The sequence below is a fragment of the Mesoplodon mirus genome (assembly GCF_964341445.2).
Source record: "Mesoplodon mirus genome assembly, chromosome: 15".
NCBI classification, from domain to species: domain Eukaryota; kingdom Metazoa; phylum Chordata; class Mammalia; order Artiodactyla; family Ziphiidae; genus Mesoplodon; species Mesoplodon mirus.
This window is the reverse complement of record NC_138991.1, coordinates 4953035-4979293: the sequence shown is the minus strand read 5'-3', so window position 1 is coordinate 4979293 and position 26259 is coordinate 4953035. Positions and strand designations below refer to the sequence as shown.

The following is a 26259-nucleotide window of genomic DNA, read 5'->3' as shown; positions in this document are numbered from 1 at the left end:
TTTGGTAATTCATATTAAGTAGGTAAAGAGGGGCAGAGGGAAGAAAGACGTATAAAATTCACTGGAAATAGTAAGAAATCTGAATTACAGGGATTTTTGTTTTGTTTTAAGAAATGGAATTACAGTTTTAGTCCTGTACAGAACAAAGAACCAGGTTACCGCACGGCTACCTCTCTGGGAGAGTTCTGCATTAATAGACCGCTGGTGGACCGTCAGAGCCAAAGAGGACCCGCCTCCTTTACATCCCTGGTTGGTCACATACTCTCCAACTGCAGCTCTGACCTCACCAGCGTGTCTGCAAATGCACAGCCGTCACCTGGCCTCACTATGGACAGCTCAGGACGGCACATCCCCCAGTGTGACACAGGGAAGGGACATTAAATATCACTAAACCACACAGTGGGAAAGTTATTCTCTTCTCAATTCTCTGATTAATCAAAGAAAGTTTCGTTTCGACTAGTGTGTCTTCAACACTTCCCTAAAACTAGTTCATCTTCCTTTCGAACACAGAGCAGGGCTCACACTCAGAATCCTCAGCAGACAACTGTGTCTACCTAGAATTTTATCATGTTATTTTACTTCTGTCTTATGATAGTTTGGTTAAGTTTCATGTTGAGCAATTCATACAAGTTCCCCAAAATGTGTTTAAATAAAAGAAATTATTTGATACAAAGAAAAATACAGGTGGTCTATAGATACAGCAGACATAGGAAAAGCGGTACACAAATGACAGACTTCTGAAAAACACTGGGTTGGTATAATCCAAGGACAATATGCTCCACTAAGAGCATCCCATTCATTTATGAATAATAGTGTCTTTTACTCCAAGTTCCAAATATAGGTAAACACTGTGCTTTGTGTGGATCAACATCCTGGCCCCTTTCAAAATCCTACTTGAATCCCAATTGATGAGATTATCAGTGACACTATTACTCTTTACTTGTAAATGATGTATTAAATTTTTTGAACTACTCCATACAAGCACCAGAGTTTACTAAAATGTACATGCAAGGCCGATTTGGAAGCCCTTGCCACAACGTGAATGAAAACAGCCAGCATCATCTTCAACGTCAACTCTGACAGTATTCTAACCGGATACCATGATTAATAACCTCTTCCCATGACATTTTAATGTTGTTTTTTTTTTTATTAAGTCTTCAAAGACAAACTAAATCAATCAACAGCTGATGAACTATATAATAACAGAGCAGGGTTTCTCAGCCTCAGCATGATTGGCCCTTGAACCACATTCTAACAGCCCGATGCAGGGCTGTCCTGTGCATTACAGGACATTCCGCAGCCTTCCTGGCCTCAGCGCACTAGATGCCAGGAGCATCCTCTCCCCACTTTGTGAAAATCAAAAACGTCTCCAGACACAGCCACCGGTCCCCAGTTGGGAACCACTGTGAAGATAAAAGCTAGGTGTCACCTGAGCAGCCCCTGGTGAGTGGAGGGTCCCATAAGGGAAGGGGCTTCATGTCGGCATCAGCAGGAATGACCTGGCCCCTCCTTGGCCTCTCTGACCTCACCTCCCATCCCTGCCCTCTCCTCCAGCCATGCAGCCCCCTGCTGTCTCCCCAGGGCCCCAGTCACTTCCCCGGCTGAGGGCCGTCACACAGCCCAGCACGTCCCTCTGCCTGGAACTCTGCTCCCCAAGATGTCCCCTTTGATAACTTCCTTCTTCTCAGTAAAAGCTTTGCTCGCTCATCCTCTCAATGAGGTCCACCCTGGCCACCTGATGTTGAAATTGCATGCCTCCCACCTACACCCCACCGTACCCTGATCTACTTTTCTATTTTTCCAGAGAATGTATCACCTTCTGACACACAGAACGTTTTCTTCCCACGTCTACTGTTGATCAGCTGGGCCCACCCCCAATCCTCCGCCATCACACCCAGGGCAAAAACCTTTTACTGACTCCTTGATATGCCTGGCACACAGCAGGCAATCAGTAAGAGCTGCTGAATGAATAAATGGCAAAGATCTGTCAAGCTAGCTTGCTATGCCTCCTGGCAGTGGCAGCAACACATAAAATGACTCCTGCTCTCAGAAAGAATTATCTAGAATTTACATTTCTAGCCACTGCTAAGAGGGCAAACAGGCAACTGCTCACAGAATAAGGAACAAAGGTCTATGGACACGGTGATATCAGGAGCAGTCGATTATCCTGAGGATCCACAAGTCCAGGTCATCCACAAACATCAGGAATCTTAAGCCTTCAAGCTAGAAATGAAATACGAAGTAGGGTATGAATAATGCCTTGTTCAAATTTTTTCATTATATTTTCTTACATTTGAAAAAAAAAGTTACCTACTCCACTCAGAAAGCTTAATATAATACAGAAAAGCAAAGCCTTCTTAAGAAAATAGTCTCTAATACCTTCAAGCCTTCTTGGCTCACTTAAAATATTTTAAAAACAATACTGATCATGATCGGCTTCATTTGCTATCTCCGCGATGATGGACTTTTGGCAGCAGCTGCTTTCTACGTTTCTGCCACGTATGAGCTTCCTTGGCAAGTTTGCACAGGACATCACTGACCCTTTACCAAAAATGACTAATAATTTAAACCTAACAAAGACCAGCAAGGGAAAGGCTGAGAAGTGCTATTTGACTTGTAGGGGTAGGGGTCCCCTCCGGCCACACCTTCTGCTCAGCACCCTGTCCCCAGCTGCACACCCACGTATCCACATGTTCCCTGAACCATAGGGTCCACGTCCCCGTGGCCCTGGTGCATCTCAGGCAGCAGCTGTGGCTGCTGCCTACCCTCCAGGGGGATGGTCCAAGTTAAAAAACCCAGCTAACCAGCTAAGAGATATAAAGCTCACCTCCATCCAACCAAAACCAGAGTGGTCCTGAAGCAGTAGCCTTAAGCTCACCCAACCGAAGATGAGGCTGCCTCTACTTCAATGATACTGATCAGTTTACAGAGTACAACAGAATTATTATCCTTTGACCCTGATGCTAGGTGACTAAGTAAAAAACAGGCGAACAAACAAAAACCTCTTCCCGCATTAAATGTGTTTCTGGAAGCTACAACCGTGGGGTAAAAAACGTTTTTCCCTTTCCCAGATCCTCCTCAACACTAACTGGTTACTCAAGGGTTATCTACCAAACAAAATGCACACCGTCAGTAGAGTCATCATTTAAAACAGGCTGGGGGTGGGGGGCTTCCCTGGTGGCACAGTGGTGCCTACCAATGCAGGGGGCATGTGTTCGAGCCCTGGTCCGGGAAGATCCCACATGCCGCGGAGCAACGAAGCCCGTGTGTCACAACTACTGAGCCTGCGCTCTAGAGCCCTCAAGCCACAACTACTGAGCCTGCGAGCCACAACTACTGAAGCCCGCGTGCCTAAAACCTGTGCTCTGCAACAAGAGAAGCCACCGCGATGAGAAGCCCGTGCACCGCAACGAAGAGTAGGCCCCGCTCGCCGCAACTAGAGGAAGCCCGCACGCAGCAACAAAGACCCAACACAGCCAAAAAAATACATAAAAAAATAAAAAATAAATAAAACAGGCAGGGGCACAAAGTAAGTTGGATGAGGTTGCTCTGGCGAAAACACACAGGGGACCCTGAGCACGTGCCTGTGTGTCAGTGCTTTTCACAAGACACCAATCTGTCTTAAACCAGGCTAAGTATGAATTAACGCTTTAAGTATAATGTTAGGGGCTTCCCTGGTGGCGCAGTGGTTGAGAATCTGCCTGCTAATGCAGGGGACACGGGTTCGAGCCCTGGTCTGGGAAGATCCCACATGCCGCGGAGCAACTAGGCCCGTGAGCCATAACTACTGAGCCTGCGCGTCTGGAGCCTGTGCTCCGCAATAAGAGAGGCCACGATAGTGAGAGGCCCGCGCACCGCGATGAAGAGTGGCCCCCGCTTGCCGCAACTAGAGAAAGCCCTCGCACAGAAACGAAGACCCAACACAGCCATAAATAAATAAATAAATAAATTTCTTAAAAAAAAAAAAAAAGTATAATGTTAGGTGAATGTGCTTTACAGGTTCAAAATACAATAGATATGATCTAATAAAAAGAGAGAAAGAAAAGAAATGTTACAGGTCATTTTGCATCACAAAAAGGATCAGAAGATCTAGTACAAAAAACAGAAGGCGTGTTAACAGCAAACCCATCTCAAACGTCCTCTCCCCACCCACAAGGGTTAATTTCAGGTGACAACGGTAAACCATAACTCAACATTCGACAGAGTACTGGCGGTTCAGAGATGACAAAGGCATGGTCCCCAGACTCCAAAGGCTCCCAAGGGAACAAAGATCTTCCCACACATAACAACCCACAATACCCCGGGGGCAAGAGCCACAGGGTACAGGTATAAACAAGACAGGGAGGAGACCAGCTCTGCTTGGAGGAGGAAGGAGGGGGTGGGAGATGCTTCCCTACAACAGCAGTGATATTTGAGCTGGGCCTTGAAGATCGAGTAGGAGTTTACCACACAGGAAGAGAGAGAGGATCTGGTAAAGGGAAAAAGAACATTCCAGAGGAAGGGAAGAACACAGCAGAGGAAAGTGCACTGGCTGGCTGCTGCCTTTGAGGGGTTCGGGAAGCCAGAGATTTCTCATGAAGCCACCAAGCCCTAGCTGAGCAGCCACCCCAGAACTGGTCTTAAGTGGAAAGGTGAGAAAAAATAAACACAATAAAACATGTCCAGTGAGATAACTTTATTGGCCCAGACATGAACAGAGGTAGAGACGGAGGCAGAATGTTAGAGCACGTCTATCCCGGCAAGCATTTTCATTAAGAATCCGTTCTCCAGGCTTTCCCAATATTTACGATTCTCCATTCAACATGTCATCCTGTCACTATAACTCTGTGTGAGATACGCCACCCTGGGCCAGCCCAATTATCCATACGATCCAATATTCTGTCTCTAACACAGCACTAGGGGACATCGGTTGGGAGAAAACATGACAGATGTGACCCACTGTCTGTGTCCACTTCAAAATGTTAGAAGATTGGTTGATGGTGGCTGAGAAGGAGTCTAGCCTTATTTGCAAAATGTGTACTTAAAAAAAGAGAGAGAGAGAGAGAGAGAAATCTGTATTAATGTAGAGCTTATGTAATTGATCATTCTTAGCACTTCTCATTAGCCACTCTTCGATGAACAATAACCAAGTCTCTGCAAGGCCTTATATGATTTGGGGGGAAACTAGAGTAAACCATCCATTAATGTATTATTTAAAGTGGCTTCATCCTTCTTGCTAACAGGCTTATAAATACTAATGCAGATTCCTAAATTGGGACTATTTCTAAAAGCTACACCAGACAAACCCAACCCAGGCGAAAGATAAAGAACGTTCTTGCTTCTTCACTGACTTTGGGGGGGGGGGGCGCGGAAGGTGGAACTGACCCCTCCCCATGGCAGGTCTTTGTTGACTTAACTAAACTTCAATGGCAAGCTGCGCAGGCAAACTTTCTCTGTGTAAATGCCATTCTCTAACAAGACCCACGCTGATTTATTAGCTCCTGTATGAGCGGACCCGTCCAGTGCATAATGTTTTGTAAGTCTTTGAGGGCTACTGATGGTTATTACTAGCACTACGCAGTTTGCTGGCTGAAGAGACCAACCCAGCTCACGAGCAGCCGTCCTTTCTATGCCATGCATACATGGAAATTCCTCTTTGATTTGTGGCTTTAATCACGGCTTCCAAAACCCGTCATTATTTATGACTCTGGCTTTTACACTGACGGTCAACGGGAAACACTGACTCGGGTCACCTGATAGGCAAGCACTCTGCAGCTCCAAGCCGCTCGTGGGCTCCACTGTGATATTATACATCTCAATTTTCCTGCCAACCCACCCAGCTGGGGACAGAGCTGGAGGAGGTGTGGGTGAGGGGGCCAGACTCTACACAGTCTGATGGATGGAAGAGCGCTACTGAAAAATGCAGCGACTTCTCCATTCAGACTTGAGGCAGATTCGAAAAGGAAAAAAAAGGTTGCAGAACAAAACCCACAGCCCCTGGGGTGAGTGTATGCGCGTGGGGGACTCTATTTTCCTACTGTTCAAAATATTTGAGACAATCAAGCAATGCTGGCCAACATTACATCACTTTTCTAGTGACCACCTTGGCCAAACTGCCAGGAAGGTCGCCTTCCTCCTTCTGGAAAGAAGCAAACTCCTCCGCAGATGCACCGAGTTCCATGCCTGTCTTACACAGTCCAACCCCACCATCACCCTCCCCTCCTGCTCTCTGCCATCTTCCCCTTTGCACGGACTCCTTCCCCCCATCCACGGTTATGCTCTCCCCTGTGCCTTGATCTTAAAAAGCAATTCTTAGTTTTTTAACTGAAGTATGCCATTCACACAGAAAAGTGCACAAAAAGTAAGTGACCAATCTTTTAACTGAACATGCCTGTGAAACCAGTCCTCACCTCAAGAAAGACAATTTAACCGGCATCTCCAAAAGCCCCCCATGCTCCCTTCCACTTACTGCCTTACCCAAGGGGGACCACTCTCCTGCCTTCTACATCAGATCAGCTAGATTGCTGTGCTTGTTTCCATACTCTGTGTAAACAGAATCATCCAATCTATACCCTTTTCTGTCTGGCTTCTTTCACCAACCACTATGTTTGTGAAGTTCATCCATATTACTGAGTGACGCTGTAGATAATTCATTCCTATAACTGCATAGTTTTCCATCGTGTGAACATAACCACAATTTATAATCCATTTCACTCACGATGGACATTTGGGTGGGTTCTAGTTTTCGACTATTAAGAATAGTGCAACTATGACCCTGTCTTTTTGAAAATATGTATTCACGTTTTGTGGGCAAGTAACCAGGAGTGGAAAGGCTGGGCCATCCAAATCCTTTTTCTTTTTTTTTTTGAGGTTGTCAGAGTAGATATAAATAATGCAAAGGTGTTCTGGGCTCTCTTATCTAGGAAGAAAAGCAACTGACTTCAACCCCTCCAACCCCTCCAGCTGCTTCTTCTCAAAAGGGTCTGTTTTCCTGGCTACACTGGGAGCTCCCAAGAACAGTGACCATTCCCCAAAATGCCCAATGGGCAGCCAGTGTCTGGAATACAGTGGGTACTCGATGCATGGACTACAGGCAACATATCCTCAACTTCTCGATGCCACTCATTCTGGCCTGGCTTCTGGCCCCTGGTTGCACTAGAAAAGTTCTCAATGAGGTCACTCACCCATTGCCCTCCTTGGCCTGACCCAACTCAACCGGCACCTCCCATCTGTGCCATCTCTACGCACACCTTCCCTCTAGGTGGGAGCAGCTCTGGGATGGAGCCCAGGGCTTCTTCATCCCTCAGTCCCCAGTGCCTCCCACAGACTGGTGCCCGGGAGGAGCTGGAGAAACATCTGTTACATGGATGAACGACTTTCCAAACAGGGAAAGCAACCACTTGCTCTCATCTCTTATTTTTTCTCCTCATTAGGCTAAGTGGTGTTTTGAAGCTCAAAACCACTTTCTCTTTCATTAGCTAGGTTTTGTTGCAAAATTTCTGCTTAAAAAAAATCTTCAGTTGTGAGGTAGAAAGCCATATAAAACTCTCTTTTTAAACAGAGACAATTTCAGGGAATCTCTAATGTTCATCTGTTTGTCTCATAGGAAATGGAAAATACAGAACTACCAAAGTGAAATGCATTACGATTACCAGCCGGGAAGCACAGTTGACTCGGCCCACACCATGCTGACTCTTTTGTTCCTTGCTCACCCTCATCCTGTTGGGAGGAGATAGGTACAGGCTTTTAATATCCAACACGCCAACAGGAAAAAGGAGACGTAAAGGCTGAACAACTTGTCAAGGGCTCCTCAGCAAAGCAGGGGCTGTGCAGGCAAAAGTCAGCTCTTCAAACTGAGCCCAGTGGGAAAGGCAGCCTTTCAGGTTGGCTCAGCTAATCGACAGACTTCTGGGTGCAGACAGAAGGAAGTCAAGTTTCAGAGAAAGACAAATATATGACACCACTTATCTGTGGAATCTACAAAAAGGATACAAATGAACTCATTTACATAACAGACTCGCAGGCATAAAAAACAAACTTACGGTTACACCAAAGTGGAAAGGGGGGAGAGAGAAATTAGGAGCTTGGAATTAACATATATACACTACTAAATATAAAATAGATAACTAACCGACAAGGACCTACTGTAGAGCACAGGGAACTATACTCGATATCTTGTAATAACCTATAATGGAAAAGAATCTGAAAAAAGAATATATATATAATAAATATATAATAAAAAGAATATAAATATATGTATATACAACTGAATCCGTTTGCTGTACACCTGAGCCTAACACGACATTGTAAATCAACTACAATTCAATTAAAAAAAAAAAAAATCCACCACCCCCCCCCAAAAAAAAAGGGAAAAAAATGAAATCAAGTTTGGTTTAGAACCAAGGGCCAAATCCAGCCCTGTGTTTGTAAATAAAGTTTTATTAGCAAACAGCCATGTTCATTCATTTATGTATATCTGTGAGTGCTACCAGGCTACAGTGGCAGACTTGAGTGGTTATAGCAGGCCTTCTGGCCAGCAAAGTCTAAAATGTTTACTATCTGATCCTTTATAGAAAAAAAAATTTGCCCATCTCTGACTTGGAGAATAGTCTGATGTCTGGATTTTGTTCTATTTCCCAACTATAAGCACATGCAAGTTGCTGTTCAAACTACAGGGAGGTCATTACTTTAAAAAAAAATTGACAATCTTTGATTTGAGTTTATATAATAGTTCAGAGAGAAGGTTCAATGGTTTGGTTTGGGGCCAAAATTAATCTATTTTCTCTGCTTGGCTACGGTCCTCAAGCAGAACATTTTTACAAACCTGGACCAATGTGGGCAGGTGAAATGGAATGCATTCCGCTCTGGAGGACGTTTTTGATTCAAGCTTGAACATACACCGCTCCTTCTAGCACTAATATTCAGAGTCTATCTGTATCCCTCTGACTTAGCTAATCCCAGTTTCAACAGATATTACTTGTTGGCACCTAGCTTTTCTCATCAACAGAAGTATACCTGCTTCCAACTTCTTTCACAGATACCTCAAAAACTAAACATTTGAGAAGAAATACACAGTCCCTCAAATACTAACAGATTCTCCAAGTCTGCCTTTTGAAGCTAAACGCATCTTACAATAACATGGCAGCTGACTTCAGAATTGAAATCCAGCTTTAAACTCTTCATGTAGACGTTTGATCATATATGAAACTTTCATCTCATTTTTAAAAACTTTCTATTAAGGAAATTTTCAAACACGTGAACAAATAGAATAGTATAATAAACCCCACACCCCTAGCAACCAGTTCCAACAAGTATAAACATTCTGCCAATTTCTCCCACTCATCCTTCTTCCCAACTTTTTGATGATTTATTGTTTGTTGCAGCATTTTCAAAGCAGACCTCACACATTAAATCATTTCACCCATAAATGCTTATTTGTTTCTGTTAGATAAGGTCCTTCTCCTTTGAATAAAACTGTGACACCACTATCGTATCTGACAAAATTAATAATGACTCTTAATATAACCTAACACCCAGCCCAAGTTTAATTTTCCCCAACTGTCTCAATAATGTCTTTTTATAGCTGATTTGTTCAACTAAGGATCCAAATATGACCACGTATTGTATTTTGTTGATAGGTCTCTTACGTCTCTTTATATCTGCAACAGATTCCCCTTTTTTTTCACCCACCACTGGTACACACTTAAATTCCAATTGGCCAAGCAAACCTTACCAGGAGTAATACCTCTTCAGCCTCCACCTGCTTTAAGCAACCCAGACGGTCACAGGACTTTAAGCCCCTGAGGGACAGACGCATCCAGCTCCACTTTCTACGTGCAATCCACCACCAGGACCACTGTGCCAGACCATCCCACATACTTTCTGCTCTCAAGAGAAGGAATTTAGATTGCTTCAGCAAGCTAATTCACTAAAATTAAATCTTTTCTGTGCTGCAATGACCCGAAGACTCTGAATAATTTTAAAAGACAAAGCAGCCTTTCATTATGGCTTCGTTTTGAAGTTAGCCAATTTAATCAAGAAATCACAAAGTAAATCGGACAAGACTCGTCATCCATTATCACTACCAGTAATGACATTAATTGAACACCTAGATTATGGAGGACACTGGGTGATAAAAAAGGACGACCTATGTTCCTGCCCAAAGTGACTTAGAGCCTAAATGGAGCGGTTATCCCATCGTTTAGACAAAAAATGCCCAAAAAGGACAACAGATGGAGAACCACCGCAACCAACATCCATGCTCCTGCCATTAGCTTAAGGATATTTGTGAGGTCAATCTGTGTGATGGAATAAAAAAAGCAAGACTCAGAGGAACAGAGTTGGATTGCTAGTTCTATCATTTATGACCTGTGCCACACTGGATAAGTTAGTTAACCTCTCTGGTTCTCAGTTTCATCATTTGTAAAACAGGAATAATCCCACCTACTTCACAGAGTAGCAGCCCTTAAAACCGAATCAGAAAATCGTATACGAGTGCCTAGCAATAATGATGATGGTTAAAATAAGAACAGTAATCAAATCATTGAATAGAATACTCTATGCCAGGCACTGGGCTAAAATGTTTTATGCGTATTGTTTCATCTAATCCTCATATCAGTCCTATGAAGCAGCTCCAATTCTTATGTCATTTTCCAGATGAAGAATGTGAACAGAGTGAGGGATCTGCTCACACTGACTCAGCTAAAGGCAGGAAGTGGGTTACAGGACCTCAGGGTTCTTGCTATCAATCACAGCACGATAATGCCTCCCAAATACCACCCCAGTAAAGTGCAAAGGTGGGACCCAGGGCTGCATAAATGACTGGGGGGACAGGCCCTCCTATTATGGCTATTAATCAAACCAATTATATTGTAATTTCATAGGAACAGCACCCTGAAGCCCCCACCCCTGCTCAAAAAAAAAGCCCCAGGAGGCTCCCAGAGTTGCCCTACCCATGGCATGGGTGTGTTCAGAGCCACAGTGCTGGTTTTCTTCTTTACTGGGACGAGTCTTCACCAGTCTGCTAAAGAGTATTTATGGCATTCTTTATCACAAGTCTCAAACACCCAATATTTGCACAAACAGGGCCAAAGGAAAATCAGAATTATTTTTTCCTATATAATCTCTTCCTTTTTGAACACATATACAAAAAAGACAAAAGGAAGCTAGCTGCCAGAAAAGAGGTCCAAATGTCTGCCGTCACCACGCTGTGACAAGCCCAAGCTAGCCAAGTGGAAGAACCTCCTGGAAGAGAACTGAGGCCCTGACCTGCAGTCCCAGCAGATTTCCTGGCCAAGAGCCATGTGAAGAAAGCCATTTTGGACCTTCTTATCTTCCCAGAGTTCAAAGAGAACACACGAAGCTTCTGCATCACCCAGTCAATGCAAAGAATTGTTAGAAATAACAAAATGCTGTTGATTTAAGCCACTGAGTTTTGGGGTGGTTTGTTAGATAACTGATATAGCTAGAAATCAGCTTTTCCAGCCAGGCCAAATATCGAATCTATGAATGAGAGGTGCCTTAACAGCAGGTTACTGTTGTTTATCAAGAGAAAGGCTACATTCCTTCCATTCGAAGATGCCCGCTGGCCGAAACATTCGGCTCTGTAAACCCGGGGCCAACACTGTACTTTGCCCCACAGTGTTAAATAATTATAATGATCACAACAGTAATAATGGCAGATAATATTTACCCAGCGTGTCCTATGTACAAGGCTTCACGCTAAACCTTTTATTATTTAACCTGCGCGGAAGCCTTTTGAGGTGGACTTCTATTATGCCCATTCTACAGATGAGGCAATGAGGCTCCAAGTGGTACAGTGACTTGGCCAGGATCACACAGCCAGTAAAGAGTGGCTCAGGACTTCACCCTCTGGCCATCTGACTTCAGGACCCATGCTCCTAAACACTGGCCACTTCAAGTGTCATTCTACTTTAATAAAGTTGCCTCCTTCTAAAAGAAGTAATGTGTATAAAGGGTTTAAACTGCGCCTGACCTATGGTGTTTTCTGGAAACACCAGTTCTTGTTAGTAGGAAACTTGTAGATGGGGAAGGGAAGCGCACAGTAAGCCCCCATTAATGTTGGCTATTGTGACTTTTTGTACAGGCCTCCTTCATCAGCAGGCAGCCCGGCGTTTGGTGATTATCTGTCGGCTCTCTCCCTGGACTGTGAGCTCCCTGAGAGTCGTCACCGTTTCGGGTTCGAGTTTGTAGGTCCCGGGCTCCGCGCATGGCCGGCCCAGAACCAGCAGGTGCTCAAGAAATGTTTGTTGAATGGAAAGGAAATGCTTCAGTCACCACAAATGCGAACCTGCATTTCCAGGAACACCTTCCCCAGCCATCAGTCCTTAACGTGATTCTAAAGGAAAGAGCAGGAAGGGACAGGTGAAGGATACCCACCCAATGGGCTCCTAGGGATGAGAACGGAGCTGGGCTTGTGGCCAGGACACTGGAGAAGTCTGTGCGAGTCTGTGGCCGGCCACACGGGGAGCCGAACCTCCTAAACTCCCCAGCACTCTGAAAAGTCCCAGGGAAAAAAGTGGAGACCCTGGGTGGAAGCCCCCGGGCCCCAAGGTGGCCACGCCTCCTCCCTCCCGGAATCACTAGGAGGGGAGCCTAGCCCTCCCACCCCTCCCGGGCCGCCGCAGCAGGAGGAGGAGGAGGAAGAGAAAGAAAGTGACAGGAAGTCAGAAGTTTCCCAGCAACAAAAATCCTTCCCATCCTCGGCCGCCCCGCCCAGTGAGGAGGGACCGCCACAAGTGATTAAGGCAGTTGGGGGTCCCGCTATTCTGGGCCCAACACGGAGAGGCCAGCCCGTAGGTCCCACCCCCGCCTTTCGTGCACCCCGAATTCTATGAGAGGTTCCCAGGGAGGGGCGGGACGCCCGAACTGTTACTTACAACCATCTAAGTCATCCTGCAAGTCCACAAAGTACAGGGGGATCCCTGAAAACCAAGAGACACATAAGGAGTTATAAGGGGGCTGCGGCAGGCGGCCTCAGGGGCGGGCGGGGGCGGTCCCCGGGCCTCGAGGGGGTGGTCCCGGCTTGGGGGTACGGGGGCACCCCGGGAGTCCAGCCCCACTCACCCGCCATCTTGGAATGGGCCTGGAGGCGGGCCCGGCGCGCGAGGGGCGGAGCCAGAGGAAGAGGGGCGGGGTATCTGGCTTCGGATCCCGCCCCTCATCGGCGGCCCCGCCCCCCTGCCCCCGCCTCGAGCCTCGCGGCGCCAGCCGGCCCCGCCCTCGCAGCGAAGGTGGCTGCCGAGGTGGGCGGGGAGGTCAGGTGACCCGGCTGGCGTCCCAAGATGGCGGCAGCGGTGGCGCCTGGGAACCCGCGGCACCGTCCCGGCTGCTGAGGCGGGCCCCGCACGGCTGGTGACGGACGGGCCAGGCCGAGGACCGGCGAACGGGCGGCCGCCGCCTCTACGCGCCCCGCGGCCGGGGCTAGGCCGTGCCGCGGCGGCGCTGGGGGATGCTCGTGCTGGGCCGGGCCTCTCCCTCCTCAACTTAGGGCGGCGGCGGGCCCGCGCCCCTGGCTCCCAGGCCATGGCGCTGAGGGAGCTCAAAGTGTGTCTGCTGGGGGTGAGTGGCGGCGGGCCGGCTGGGAGGGCCGCGGGAGGCCGGGCGGGCCGGGGACCCGGGCGTGCCCACGTCCCCTTTGCCCCTTCTCCCAGTCTCCGTGCGGGACGCCGCCTACCTGCCCCGGGACCCTCCCTCCAGCCCCCCTTCCGCCCCCGGGCCGTCCCGCCCACCTGGCCGCACCATCCTGAAGGTTTTGCTGGCGGGAGGGACCTTCCCCCTCGTCCCTCCCTGGAGCCCAGGGTCTCTTCCCGCCCCCTCAAGGGTGAAGAGCCCTCCCTGCTTCTCCATTGCATCTGGGTTAAGAGCAGCTCTTAAATAGCTTCCCCAGGTACTAGTTAGGAGTTGGCCAAGTCTTGCGAAGTACAGCCAGTAACAGGTCTTTAGGTTTTACGAGCAGCAGTAGTCTCCTTTGCCATCTGCTTGGTGTTTTTGAACTTGCGGGATACCTCTGACACTTCTCACAGAGTTACTTTCCTTGGGGCGGGCGGGGGGACATTCAAATCAGGAAGCCCCAAAGACTAGTTTGAAGCTTCAGCTTCCTGACTTGTCAAGGCAACTTTGCTATTTCAGAGCATACTTTCTGAAATTGATGCCCTCTTGCCTGAGTTGCTACTTTAAAGACTGAAAAAGATTTCAATAACCAGTCTTACCCCTTCCTAGATAGGGTGGGGCTGGGATTTATCAGGGATTACTCAGAAGTAGTTCAAGAGTTCATAGTTCACTTAGACTTATTATAAAGCAAGTGAGTTTGTCACTTTGCACAGTAAGCAGAAACTTTGGATCTTTCAAAAGATCCTGTCTCTTAAAAACTTGGAACCCCTCCCCTAGAATACATTTTGAAATCTCCTAGTTACTCCACTGAATTTTTATGAAAACCTTTTTGTGTTTCTTAACTTCTAAAATTTACCTATCTGGAATGATTTCCCCAAAATCCTGAACTTAGGGCACAAGGTAGTTTTTGGTGTATGCAAGCAGGTAAAACTTTTTCTTCTTTACCTCTCTCATTCTCTTTTAGGATACAGGTGTAGGTAAATCAAGTATCGTGTGGCGGTTCGTGGAAGACAGTTTTGATCCGAATATCAACCCAACAATAGGGTAAGAGATCAAGTTTATTGAATGTGCATCTAAAGGTGTATCGAAAAGTCCACTCAAATAAAGGCTGTGTTTCAGGGGTTAGGCATCCCCATTTTATTTTTTTTATTTTTTTTTTTTTTTTGCTGTACGCGGGCCTCTCACTGCTGTGGCCTCTCCCGTTGCGGAGCACAGGCTCCGGACGCACAGGCTCAGCGGCCATGGCTCACGGGCCCAGCCGCTCCGCGGCATGTGGGATCTTCCCGGACCGGGGCACGAACCCGTGTCCCCTGCATCGGCAGGCGGACTCTCAACCACTGCGCCACCAGGGAAGCCCCAAGGCATCCCCATTTTAAACTCCAGTGACTTTGGAGTCAGTGGTTCCCATCATGTGTAGAAGAACTTGAAATGGTGGAGTGAGGATTGATGTGTTTTAGGAACATTGTCTTTTGATTTGTGAGGAATGAAAACCTCAAACTGAAAGTATGAATTAAAGCTCTACCTGTTGGAATATACATAGAGCCTTCGATCTGTGAATAGCAACAGCAGTTACAGCTTGAAATAAGGCAGAAGACAACAGGCCCTAAGGCTTGTTCCCCGTATGTCACCTAAAAGGTATTTTGGGTGGCTTCAGCCCTTCGTAAATCATAGTCTGGGGTCCGAACCCCTCTCACACACTCCAGCACTGCTGCTATACGTTCCAGTAGTAAAGAATTAACAAATTGTGTCGAAATGGGAGCTGTTGCCCGCGTGTCTGGGTCTTAGAATAAGTGCCATTGACTGGCTGTGGGTTTTCGACTCTGTGAGAAAACTTTTCAGGCTGTTTAAATATCATAATATTAATCCTTTCTCTGGGAGAAGTTGTGTTTCGTGGGTTTTAATACTTTGTTAGGCTTGTAAGACTGGATAGCTACTATGCAAAGCCCCAGTCGAGTGGTTTCTTCCACTTAAAGAAAAATTCTGTTCTGCCTAATCGGGAAATAGTTTACAGCATACACGTACACACTTGAGGGCACCCAGATGAAACAGCCAGTGATTCTCTGAAATTAAAATGCCTTCCAGTAGCCTTCAAGAAAGAACTGGGTATGTCTACATGTTCGAAGTGTGAACTCATCCTCCTCTGGGCCTGCCTGTCACTACCCGCGTGGGAAAGTGAAGGGACGGGCAGTGATAGCAGGTCGTGCCGGTGACTCAGTGAGTGACACACCTCACACTAGGCAGCACAGAAACCCAAACGCCAGCTTGGTTAGAAGTGCTGTCTCACCAGACAAGAGGGAAGGAAGGTGGAGGGTCTCCCTCAGGCCTGTGGCCCTGTCCTGGGTGGCCGGCCCTGCCAGCCCCACAGGCGCTGGGCTTCTTCACCTCCCCGAGCCCCGCTCTCTTCCCAGGCGGTCCAGGCGCACGTCTCATGGGGAAGAGGATCCGAGGCTTCCCCCTCGTCCCTTCCCCCGCCCTTGTTTCTCTGTCCTCAGCACGTGTCCTCCTCCTTCAGGACCAGCCCCACACACACCCGAGCTCTGGAGCCCCGCCTTCCTCAGGTCTCCCCTTCCCTACCCCAGCCCTGCCTTCTTGTCGGAGCCTGCAGACACGCTCCCCGAAGACAGGGCCGTCCCCCAAGCCTGCCGGGCGAACGGGGGGCTCCGGAAGGAGGACTTCCTGCTCCCTCAGCTGCTGCTTCTGCTCAGCCCCCTGCTGTCTCCATCCCACCCCACCGTCCCACTGAAACCACCTCCCCTCAGTACCTGTCTCCATCTCACTGCCAAAGCAATGGCTTTTTTCTTTCTTTCTTCATTCATTGAGTGCCTGCTGTATGCCGGATGCTAGACTGGGGGCTGGTGATTTAGACCAGGGCTCAGCAAACCGTGGCCGTTTGGCCCACCTCTTGATTTTATAGATCAAGTGATACCGTGACACATCACACCCGTTCCTTTATATGTTGTCTGCACCGCTTTCGGGCTACAATGGCAGGGTTGAATAGTTGTGACTAAGACCCTGTGGCCTGCAAAGCTGAAAGTATTTACTGTTTGGACCTTTTCAGAAAGAGTCTGCCAGCCCCTCCTGCCCTCATGAACCTCTCCTAGAAGGAGAGAGACATATTCTGTAGCTAAAGTACAGGAAGTGATTTCTTTGACCATTTTCTGTGCTCCAAAGGAGGAATGTGGAGCATCTGTGAGAGCCTGTAGCAGGGGCCTCACCCAGGCCCAAGGGCATGACTGGTTCCTGAGGGGAACAGTGAGGGTGTGAGGCACTTGGAAGCCCTGACATTTCAGTATTGAAAGGTGAGTGGACTGTATTTCGAAAAACAGTTTTTGAAGAGTGGAAGGTAACCATCGGTGGTGTTGAGGGCAGTGAGTAGCACGGGGGACAGCAGGAGCTGCGAGGGTGGGGGACAGGGCACACTGGATGGGTGGCCCGGAGGCTGGGCAGGCAGCAGGGCCAGGCCCCAGACGTTCTTTCTCTCCCTGGGTCCGTGACCATCCCGCCCAGTCTTCTCCCCGCCCCCGCCCCCCCCCCTGCTGAGTTCATAGCGTTTGGTCTTCCCCACACTGCGTCCTCCTCCGTCCTCCTCCGCGCCGTGCCTCTCCCAGACACTAAGGGGCTCTGTGTATCTGTGACCGAGCTCAGAAACTCCCCGTCAGAGGCTGGGCCCTCTGCTTCCCTTTCCGTGGACCCTGTGCAAGAGAAAAGGACCAACATGGCCCCAGGTACCCGAGCCAGCCAGCAACCTGGGCATCCATCCCAGATCCCCCTCCTAATGTCCCCTCCCCTCCCCGAAGCCAGCATGAGTCGCTAGCTCCTGTCCAGGGCTCCTCCTGAATATCCTTCCATACCTGCTCTTTGTTGACTTCTAGACCTTCCTCTTCCCTTGTGCTGGTTCCGACGTGGACTCTGCCACCTGCCAGCTAGTGAACCCTGAATCCGTTTCCCCATCAGCAAAATAATAGTAATACTGGTACCAATTCCATATTGTTGGGGGAATTCCATGAGCTACTGTATTTAAAACGTTTAGCTAAATGCCAGGGACCCTGGGGCTCAATACATGATAGCGTCGTTGTTTTTAAAAATATTTACATCTTCTTAAAATCTTTAAAAATTACTTTTATCAAAGTAATGTGCATGTGGTTCTTTTCTGTAACAGTAAGGCTTATACGTTAAGGATAACCGTCCCCTGGTCCACTCTGACTCACTCCCTAGAGGCAGCTACTGTTGTGAGGTTGTTCAGCTGTTTTTTTCTGATCTTTCTTTCCTCCAGATCTTTTCATAACATGCATATACTGCTAATTCTTGATCCCTTCTCTCTTCTCCCCCACCCCATCCCCCAATTTTAGGCATTATCTACTGATTGTTTTCTTGAGAGATGGGAATTAGTCATCCTACTTCTCCCACCTCCCTCTGCTCATTTGCCCTCCCTCCATCTTTCCAGTAAAGCACGACCACTGAGCATCAACGTAGCCTTTAGAATGCAGGCTCTCAAGCCAGGCTAGCTGCCTTCACATTCCAGGTCTAACACGTAGTCGCTGTGTGTCCTTGAGCAAATTATTTAACCTCTTTGTGACTAAATTTGCACATTTGGGAGAATAAGTTGCATCTCATTATAGAGTTGTGAAAATTGAGTTAAACACATAAAAATTAGTTAGAATGGTACCTGGCATATGGTAAGCATTTGTAATTTCTTAGCAACTGTTATTTTTTAATAAGCCTGTAACACTATAGTTTTTTATAGACTTTATTTAAATGGAATTAGACCAGTAGGTATTGTTTTGTATCTGCTTATTTTATTCAAACCTTGTAAGATTCATCTATGTCATTGCATATAGTAATAGTTTATTCTTTTTCATCTCTGTATAGTAAGTAACTCATTGGATAAATATGCCACAGTTTATTCTACTGTTGGATATTGTGGTTGTTTCTAGTCTGGCTATTACAAATAATTTTGTTATGAACATTTTTGTACGTGTCTTTTGTGCCCATATGTATGGAATTTCTTTGGCAATTGGCAGTGGAATTCCTGGGTCAAAAGGAATATGTATCTTAACTCTAGTAGCTACCTTGTAAAGTATTGCGCCAATTTACATTCCTACCAGCAGTGTTTGGGAGTTCCGGTTGCTCCATATTAGCTACATTTGGTATTATCAGTCTCAAATTTTAGCTGTGTTGGAGGATGGGCGGTAGTACCTCATTCTGGTTTTAATTTCTGTTTCCCATATGACTAAAGCTATTGAACACCTTTTCATATGTTTATTGGTCATTTGGATATGTTGCCTGTTTGAGAATCTTGTTCATTTTTCTATTGGGTCATCAGTCATATCCTTATTGATCTGTAGGTGTTGTGTACGTATTCCGGATACTAGTCATTCATTGGTTCTGAGCATTGCAGATATTTTCTCGCACTCTGTGACTAAGGTTTTCACTCTCTGAAAGGATCTTTTAATGAAGAGTTGTTACTTTTAATATATCCATTTGATCAATCTTTCTCTTTATGGTTAGTGCTTTTTATGTCCTTTTAATAAACTTTGATTTACCAAGGTCATGAAAATACTCTCCTGTTATCCTATAGAAATTTTGTTTCACTTTTCAGATTGAGATTTAAATTTTACCTGGAATTAATTTCTGGATGAGATGTAAAATAAACGTTAAGTTATGGGGCGTTTTGGCTTTTTTTTTTTTAATTCCAACAGGGTTATCCAGTAATCCTCATCCCTTTTTTGTTTTTTTAGGCCATCCATAATTCAGTGTTCTGTGCTGAGCTGTGATTGTCATAAACTGAGCATCTGTATTTATAGTGCACTTTTTATGGATTTTTTTTTTCTTTTTTTTTTTTTGCGGTACGCGGGCCTCTCACTGTTGTGGCCTCTCCCGTTGCGGAGCATACACTCTGGACGCTCAGGCTCAGCGGCCATGGCTCACGGGCCTAGCCGCTCGGCGGCATGTGGGATATTCCCAAACCGGGGCTCGAACCCGTGTCCCCTGCATTGGCAGGCGGACTCTCAACCACTGCGCCACCAGGGAAGCCCCTGGATTTTTTATTATATCCCATTGATCTGTGGTTTTAATTGACTTTACTGAAGTATAGTTTACATGCAATAAAATGCACCCATTTTTAGTGAACATGTTGATGAATTCTGACAGATTTATACATCTGTGAGATCACCACTGCAATCAGTATGTAGAACACTTCCATCACTCCAGACTGTTCCTTTTTGCCCCATCCTGTATTCATCCCCACCCCTACCACTAGCTCCAGGCAACCACTGATAAGCTTTCTGTCACTATAGATTATATGGAATTTTAAAATTTCAATTGTTTGTTACTAATATATAGACATAAAATTGATTTTTACGTATGGACCTTGTGTTGTGTGACTTGGCTGAATTCAGTTAGTTCAGGCACCTTTTTAATAGATGCCTTGGGATTTTCTTAGGTGCATAATCATGCCATCTGTAATAGGCAATTTTATTTCTTTCTTTCCAATCTGTGTGCCTTTTATTTCTCTTACCTACCTTAGCACATGAGCTAGGACCTCCAGTACTGTGAGAAGTGGTAAGAGCAGACATCCTTTCCTTATTCCTAATCTTGGTGGGGGAAGCATTCGGTCTTTTCCATTAAGTTAGACGTCTAGGCTCTAGGTTTTTTTTATAGGTGCCCACTATCAGGTTGAGAATGTTATCGTCTATCCCTAAATCAGATTTTTTTTATCAAGAATTGTGTTGAATTTTGCCAGGTGGTTTTTTTCATCTTTTGAACTGTTCTTATGCTTTTTCTTTTTCAGTCTTAAAATAGTGAATTACAACAATTGATACTAAAATATTCAGCCAACATTGCATTCCTCGGATACATTTTACTTGGTTAATATGAATTTTTTAATACATTACTGAATTTGATTTACTAAAATTTTGCTAAGCATTTTTGCCTCCATGTTCATGATGGATATTGATCTGTAGTTTTCTGTAATATGTTTCTCTAATTTTGGTATCACGGCCTCATAAAATTAAGTTGGGAAGTGTTTTTTCCTCTTCTACTTTTTTGGAAGAATTCATGTAGAATTGGTATTTCTTCCTTAAAAGTTTGGTATAATTCATAAATTATATCCATTTGATCAATGGATGAAGCCATCTGAGCAAGGAGTTTTCTTTGTCAGAAAAATTTAGCTACCAGTTCAGCTTCTTTAATAGATATGTGCCTTTTCATTTCTTCCTGAGTAAGCTTTGGTAGTTTGTGTCTTTCAAAGAATTTGTCCATTGTATCTGTTTTTTAATTTATTGGCATGAAGTTGTTCATAATATTCCTCTATTATCTTTTTAATGTCATTAGGATCTGTCCAGCTATAAGTTTAGCAATTTTAATGGTCTTCTCAAAGAATCAGTTTATTTCATTAATATTTCACTCTTTTCCTTGTCATTGATTTTTGCTTTTATCTTCATTTTTTCCTTCCTTTGCTTATTTTGGCCTAACTTCTTCCTTTTTAGTTTTTTAAGGTGGAAGTTTATAATATTGATTTTTAAGGCATTTTTTTATTTATGCAATTTATACAATTAGAAGTATAAATTTCCCTGTAAGTACTGGTTTGAGTGAATCCCACAGATTTTGATATGTTGTGTTTTCATTTTCATTTAGTTCAAAGTATTTCTTTCCCTTGTGACTTGTTTGACCTGTTAGTTGTTGGAAGTATGTTTTCTAACTTACAATTATTTGGGAATTTTTCCAGATATTTTCAATTAGTACTGATTTGTAGTTTAAATCCGTTGTAGTCAGAGAACATACTCATTATTATTTCAGACCTTTTACATTTGACATTTGTTTTATGGCCTAGAATATGGCCTTCATGAATGTTCCATGTGTACCAGAAAAGAATGTATTCTGCTACTGTTGTGTGGTGTGTTCTGTAAATGTTAAATAATCAGCTTGGCTAACAGCACTGTTCCTCTCCTTTGTATCCTTACTGGTTTTTTTTTTTCCCTTATTTGAAGTGAAAGGAGTGTCTGAAATCCAACCCTAATTGAAGATTTGTCTAGTTCTGTTTTTAGTTTGATCAGTTTTTGTTGCTGTTTTGAAGCTCTTATTATTGAGTGTACCTACATGTAACATTGTTATTTTTCTTGATCACCTGACCCCTTCACTGTCATGAAATGTCCCTCTTTTTCCCTGGTAACAGTCCTGATTCTGAATTCTACTTGGTCTCATATGAATACAGGCTCTTCAGCTCTCTGTTGGTTAGTGTTTGCATATCTTTTCCCATCCATTTACATTTAACCTATTTATATCTGTATATTTAAAGTGAGTTTCTTGCAGACAGCATTATGGGTCCTGCCTTTTATTTGGCGTGCTTACACTCGTGCTGTCTAATACAGTAGCTGCATGTGGCTATCTGAACTTAAGTTAAAATGTAAAATTCAGTCCTCAGTCACACTAGCTACCTTTCAAGTTCTCATTGTAGAAGGCTCTGTTGTATAGTACTGGTTTAGACCATTTTTATTTTTTGTAACTATCAATATGGTTTGGCTTAAATCTACCGTCTTGCTGTATTTTTCTACTGCCCATATTAATGGTTCCATTTTATCTCCACTAGTGGCCTGTTAGCTGTACCTCTTCTATTATTTTAGTGGTTGTGCTAGGATTTACAATATACTTCTTTACTTTGTCAGCCTGCCTTCAAATAATATACAGTTTCCCATATAGTATAAGAACCTCCTTACAGGAGTGCACTTTCATTTCCCCTCGCTCATCCTTTCTGTTATTATTGTCATATATTTTATTTCTGCATCTTATAAAGTCCACAATACACTTATTTTTTGCCTTAGTCAGTGATCTTTTTTTTTTTTTTTTTTTTTTTTTTTTTCCTTTTTGCGGTATGCGGGCCTCTCACTGCTGTGGCCTCTCCCGCTGCGGAGCACAGGCTCCGGACGCGCAGGCCCAGTGGCCATGGCTCACGGGCCCAGCCGCTCCGCGGCATGTGGGATCCCCCCAGACCGGGGCACGAACCCGTATCCCCTGCATCGGCAGGCGGACTCTCAACCACTGCGCCACCAGGGAGGCCCTCAGTGATCTTTTAAAGAGACTAAATTAGTCTTTTTTCTGGGTCCTTGTGCCAGTGTCACAGTTTCTTAAATCCAGTATCTCTGTAATAAGTCTTAATGTCCAGTAGTATGAGTAGCTCTATTTTATTCTTCAGTAATTTCTTGGCTGTTCTTGGCCTGTTACATTTCCATGTAAACATTAGTGTTATCTGTTTTCACACACACCAACACACTAATCCCCACTGTGTTTTTGATTGACATTCCATTGAATTTATAGATTGGTTTGGAGAGAAATGACATCTGTATGATACTGCATCTTCAATATATGCACATAGATTATTCTTCCATTTGTTAGGCTTCTTTATTTTTTCTGAGCATTTTTTTCTGCTTTTCTGTGTAGTGGACTTGCACATCTTTCGTTAGATTTAATCCAAGGGGTTTGATGTTTCAGTGCAGTTTCCTGCTGTCAATGTGCTAAATGGTATTGCTTTGAAATAGCTTTATTTCTAAAACTTAAACTTTTTGTATCTTTTATTGAGTTGAGTACGGATCTGCAGTACAGTGTTGAATAGAAATGGTCGTACTGGGTATTCTTATCTTATTTTAATCTTAGCAGGAAAGCTTTCTCTATCATACCATTAAATATGTTTGCTGTAAGGTTTTTGTACATACACCTTATCACATTACAGAGTGTCCTTCTTTTTATTATATGCTGGAGTTTGTTTGTTTTTTTTAACATGAATAAGGGTGGAATTTACCAAAAGATTTTTCTACATTTATTGGCTTGATGCTGTAATTATTCTTTTATGATGTTAATGTGGTAAATAACATTGTTGAATTTTCATGGAGTAAATCCACTTAGATGGTGATATATTTTTCTTTTTACATATCACTGGCTTTAGTTTACTGTGTTTTTTTAGGACCTTTGTGTATGTTTTAGGACCTTTGAGTAAGATTGTCATGTAATATTACTTTCTATAATGTACACGTCAGATTTGGCATGAAGGTTTTGCTTCCCTTATAAAGCTAGTTGAGAAGCTCTTCTATGGAAGAGTTTGTGTAAAATTGCTCTTATTTCTTCTTTAAATGATTAGTAAAATGCATGTGGGCTTCAAGTTGTCCTCGTATAATATAGTTTAAGGAGTCAATTTCTTTCTTTTGTTTTTAATAATTTTTATTTTATTTTTTTATTTGGTTGCGCCGGGTCTCAGTTGCGGCTCGCTGGCTCCTTAGTTGTGGCATGTGTGCTCCTTAGTTGTGGCCAGTGAGCTCCTTAGTTGCAGCCAGTGGGCTCCTTAGTTGCAGCCAGTGGGCTCCTTAGTTGCAGCTTGCCAAATCCTTAGTTGAGGCACGTGGACTCCTCAGTTGTGGCAGGCGGGCTCCTTAGTTGTGGTGTGCGAACTCTTAGTTGCAGCATGCATATAGGGTCTAGTTCCCTGACCAGGGATCGAACCCAGGCCCCCTGCATTGGGAACGTGGAGTCCTTAACCACTGTGCCACCAGGGAAGTCCCTCAATTTCTTTCATAGTTGTAAGATTATTCATTTTCAGATTTTATATTTCTTCTTGTATTGATTTTGATAGATTGTGGTTTGTTTGGGGTTTTTTTAAAGGATTTTCACTACTTTCATATACTTTTCCCAATTTATTGGCAGAAAGATGTTAAGACTTTATACTTTTTACATTTTACATATATCTGTTTTACATTTCTGATATTAGTTTTGCCTTTGGTCAACTCTGCAGTATTTCTCTTTTTTCATTAATTCCTGCTCCTATCTTTATAGTTTCTGTTCTGTTCAATGTGCTAGTCTTTTTCTAACTCCTTGAAAGAGATGATTATATAACTGATTTTCAGTCTTTATTTTCACTTGTATTCCTTATGTTTTAATACCTTAGCCATGGCTTTTGCTGGATCCGAGTTTTTGTATATCATCATTTCATTGTCATACATTTCAAAGTCATTCATTTCAAAATATTTTCTGATTTTTATTATGATTTCACCTTTGATCCAAGTGTCATTTAGATATGTGTTTGTTGATTTCCAAATATAGGGAAATTTTCTAGTTAACTTTTTTTAGTGATTACTGGCATAATTGTATTGAGGTCAGAGAACATATTTAAATCCTTTAATTTCTGATGCAATTTGCAATTTACCCAGCATATGTTGATTTTGGTAAATGTTTCATATGTGTTTGAAAAGATTGTATACTTTGCAACTGTTATTTGCCACGTTCTGTGAGTGGAATTAGGTCAGGTTTATTCATCGTGTTCATTTCTTCTGGTTTTTTGGTCTACCCAAATCCATCAGTTACTAAGAGACTTAGTGGGTTAAAAATCTCCCACTATACTTGTGTATTTGTCTGATTATCCTTTTTGTTCTGTCAGTTTCACTTTATCTGTTTTGCAGCTACAGTAAGTACTTACAAACCTGGAATTTTGTATCTTACTGATAATACAAACCTTCTAACATTCTGAAATGTACTCCTTAGCTCTGGGAATGCATTTTGCCTTGAGGTCTAATTGTGTCTTAATATAACAAGACTATTTCCTTTGGTCAGTATTTGCATGGTGCAACTTTGTCTCATCCTTTTGTTTTCTAACCTTTCTGTATCTTTCTGTTTAAGGTGGGTTTCTTGTAAGCAGCTTATGATTTGAATTTGATAAAATATATTCCTTATAACCACCACCTAATCAAGATCCAGAAATTCTCGTCACCTCAGAAGGTTGTTTCTGTGAGTCCCACTCCTCACAAGGGACCACTGTGCTGACCTCAATCACTATGGATTAATTTGCCTGTTCTTGCATTTCATGTAAATGAAATAATACAGAAGACACTCTTTGGTGTCCTATTTCTTCCCCATAAAACGATGTTTTGGAGATTCAACCATGTTGTTGCATGCATCATAGTCCCTTTTTTAAATTGGTGACTAATATTCTCTTATATGAATAGATCACAGTTTGTTTACCCATTAGTTTTGGGCTACTATGAATATAGGTGCTGTGAAGATTCTTTTAAAACTCTTTTTGTACACATAGGTTTTCATTTCCTTTGGGTAAATAACTAGGAATAGAATTTGTAGTTCACAGGATAGGTGCATGTATAACTTAGTACGAAGTTGCCAAAGAGTTGTCCAAAGTGGTTGTATCACTTTACCCTCCCACCCACAAGGTATAGAAGTCCAGTTCCCTACATCCTCACCAGCATTTGTCTTTTTAACTTCAGTTATTCTAGTGGATATAAAATGGTATCTCATTGTGCTCTTAGTCTGCATTTCCCAGATGACTAATAATGTCAAGCATTTTTCATGTGTGTATTTGTCATTCATATATATCTTATGAAGTCAGTACTCAGGTCTTTTGCCCATTTTTACTGGGAGTTTTTGCCTTATTTTTTACAGACTTGTAGAAATTCTTTACATATTACAAATAGAACTCTCTTGTCAGGTATATTTATTGTGAATATTTTCTTCCATTCCGTGGCTTGCCTTTTCATTTTCTTAATGATGCCTTCCAGTGAGGAGTTTTAATTTCAATGAAGGCCATGTTATCAGTTTTGTCTTCTTGGGTTCATGCTTTTTTGGTCCTGTCTAAACAAGCGCTGCTTGCGCCAAGTT

General features: G+C 44.0%; 1 protein-coding gene and 1 pseudogene across 2 annotated transcripts in view; one reads left to right on the top strand and one right to left on the bottom strand.

Annotated features, from left to right (window-relative positions):
• Positions 1-13072, bottom strand: part of LOC309817470 (serine/threonine-protein phosphatase 4 regulatory subunit 1-like) — a 62560-nt pseudogene extending 49488 nt beyond the window's left edge. The window contains exons 1-2 of the transcript XR_014296209.1: positions 13066-13072; positions 12879-12923 (exon numbers count right to left, since the gene is read on the bottom strand). The product of XR_014296209.1 is annotated as a serine/threonine-protein phosphatase 4 regulatory subunit 1-like (transcript). The remainder of the gene's footprint in view (positions 1-12878; positions 12924-13065) is intronic.
• Positions 13073-13230: 158 nt separating this feature from the next.
• The window catches only part of RAB22A (RAB22A, member RAS oncogene family), a 54033-nt gene continuing 41004 nt past the window's right edge, over positions 13231-26259 (top strand). The window contains exons 1-2 of the mRNA XM_082643966.1: positions 13231-13560; positions 14576-14655. Coding sequence (XP_082500092.1) covers positions 13525-13560; positions 14576-14655 — 116 coding nt within the window. The 5' untranslated portion in view covers positions 13231-13524. The remainder of the gene's footprint in view (positions 13561-14575; positions 14656-26259) is intronic.